General features: G+C 29.0%; 2 protein-coding genes across 6 annotated transcripts in view; one reads left to right on the top strand and one right to left on the bottom strand.

Annotated features, from left to right (window-relative positions):
* LOC113806643 (sepiapterin reductase) overlaps positions 1–2,007 on the top strand; it is a 20,339-nt gene extending 18,332 nt beyond the window's left edge. For all 4 annotated transcript variants that reach the window (XM_027357805.2, XM_070141294.1, XM_070141295.1 and 1 more), the window contains exons 4-5: positions 1–86; positions 1,381–2,007. The exon at positions 1–86 is cut by the window's left edge and continues 149 nt beyond it. In XM_027357805.2, the coding sequence (XP_027213606.2) occupies positions 1–86; positions 1,381–1,548 (254 nt within the window). In that variant the 3' untranslated portion in view covers positions 1,549–2,007. The remainder of the gene's footprint in view (positions 87–1,380) is intronic.
* The window catches only part of LOC113806663 (uncharacterized), a 13,865-nt gene continuing 13,069 nt past the window's right edge, over positions 1,705–2,500 (bottom strand). For both annotated transcript variants that reach the window (XM_070141290.1, XM_070141291.1), the window contains exon 10: positions 1,705–2,500. This exon is cut by the window's right edge and continues 240 nt beyond it. The gene's annotated coding sequence lies outside the window, so the exon portion shown is untranslated.

The following is a 2,500-nucleotide window of genomic DNA, read 5'->3' as shown; positions in this document are numbered from 1 at the left end:
ATATGTTGTTTAAGGTCTTGGCTGCTGAAGAACCTAATGTTACAGTGTTGAACTATGCTCCTGGACCTCTCGATAATGACATGCAGGTGAGGCTGTGGAAAGTTTTCTATGGCTTTCCATTGTCATGGCTTATACTGATTCACTCTATATTCTATTCTTTTCTTTTTTTAGGGTCCTTAAAGGAAGAGTTTAAGTTTTATACATTCTTAAAAGCTAAAGAAAACTTATAATTTACTTACTTTCTTTGTTTTTGAAATTGTATGCAATTATTCCACCATGCTGTCCTGTACTGAATCAGTTATGAAAAATTATACATAAAAATCCTGTTTTATGAGTGAAGCCTCAAAGCATATAACTGTAAGCAATATTAACAAATTCTAGACACATTTCCATCAACTTATGGTCCATACAGGAATTTTATATTTATTTAAAATTCACAAATAATCATCAATATATTATGGATAGTTGTGGCATGTTGGCAAGATAATGTGGTAGGGTGACTGCTTCCTTTTCATCCCAACTTTGACCCTAGCAATATAGATAGGACCATTTTTTAAATATTTTTTCTTCTTTTTAAAGATATTCAAGACAGGGAAGTTATATTTCTACCTAATATTGTTTAATGCTTATACTCTATAGTTCACTATGATTGTTGAGATCTATCCAGTTTGTGAATACTGTAAAACAATGGGAAGACCTTTGGATATGCATGATGTATCTATATATCTATATAAATATATATCTATATCTGTATCTATCTATATCTGTATCTATCTATCTATGTATTTATCTATATCTATATATTTATCCATATCTATATCTTTATATCTATACCTATATCTATACCTTTTTATCTATACCTATATCTATACATGTATATCTATCTGTCTGTCAATATCTCACAATCAATCCATTAATATCTATCTATATTTATCTATCAATTTGTCTATCTATATCCATCTATCTGTTTATCTATCTATATCTATCTATGTCAAACTATATCTCTGTCTATCTATATATGATATATATATGATTATATATCTATATATCTATATATATCTATATCTATATATATACCTATCTCTCTCTCTCTCTCTCTCTCTCTCTCTCTCTCTGTATCTCTCTCTCTCTCTCTCTCTCTCTCTCTCTCTCTCTCTCTCTCTCTCTCTCTCTCTCTCTCTCTCTCTCTCTCTCTATATATATATATATATATATATATATATATATATATATATATGTATATATATATATATTAGAGAGAGAGAGAGTTATTTTTATTCCTCTATTTATATTTCTATAATGTTAAAACAGTTTCATTATACTGATGAGATATCCATAAGTCTTATCTGTGGTGATTACCTCATGAAACATATTTTCCAGATGATTGCGCGCACCGAGACAGCAGATGATGGTCTTCGTTCCGTTTTTTCCTCGATGAAGAATGAGGGCAAGCTCCTTCCGTGTAGCACATCTGTTGGCAAACTTATAGACATTTTGAACAGCAAGAAATTCAAGTCTGGAGATCACGTTGATTATTATGACGAATAGTGCTGTGCAGATTGTAAAGCACTCATTCTGATAAATGTAAAATGAACTTCAGTTAATATTTTACAGGATCCCTGCCCCAATCTTTTTATGTTAGCTTGAGAAATTGAGATTCCATGAAGTAGAAATTTAACTGAGAAAGGTTAAGGGAAAAGCAAATTCATAGTCATATTTAATATCAATGCCTTAGTATACACAACATAATAATTCCATATAATAGAAATAATAAGAAAGACAGTTTAATGTGAATCACAATGAAACACCAGTATTATGATCTAATTTTTTTACTTTGTATTTTGTAACAGCTTGAAGTGAAGTGCAGTGTGGCATGTTGGTGTTCGTGCCTGTTGTTGAAATTTTTTATTTTTGCTAGATAGTATGCGTTAAATAATTTTTGCTATAGAGTATACGTTGAACTATTTTTTCTCTCCAATATTATTTTTAAACAAATATGATCAATTATATATATTTTTACTTATCCTTTTTTACTATTGGTTGTTTCAAAGAAAAGAGATGTTATGTGCATTGCTTCTCGGATATAATAACATCAAAGCATGTAAAATAAAAATATACAATAGTATTGCTATAAACTTATAGCATTATTTAAGCTAGAATATAAAATACCACTTCCTGACATTTCTTGTCTCAAGAAGCCTGCCCAGAAAATAATAATATTCATGGTATTAATAAATAAATAGATTAGAAGAAATGTCATGAATCTCTTGCTGACTTTTATTTTTTATTGTCATACAAAACACGCAGTATTTTCAGAATTAATACCACCAGATTTATTGAGTTTTCATTCCAATAAGAATGATTATTACATATAAGAATAACAGTTACAAAAAGTAGATTGAAAGTTGTGGTAAACAATTAAACATAATCAAATTGTACTGGTTTATAGCACCATATCTAATAAAAATAAAGACATTTGGACTGTAAGACAAAAATTCTA

Source organism: Penaeus vannamei, chromosome 28 (assembly GCF_042767895.1).
Source record: "Penaeus vannamei isolate JL-2024 chromosome 28, ASM4276789v1, whole genome shotgun sequence".
NCBI lineage: Eukaryota > Metazoa > Arthropoda > Malacostraca > Decapoda > Penaeidae > Penaeus > Penaeus vannamei.
This window is presented reverse-complemented; position numbering and strand designations above follow the sequence as displayed.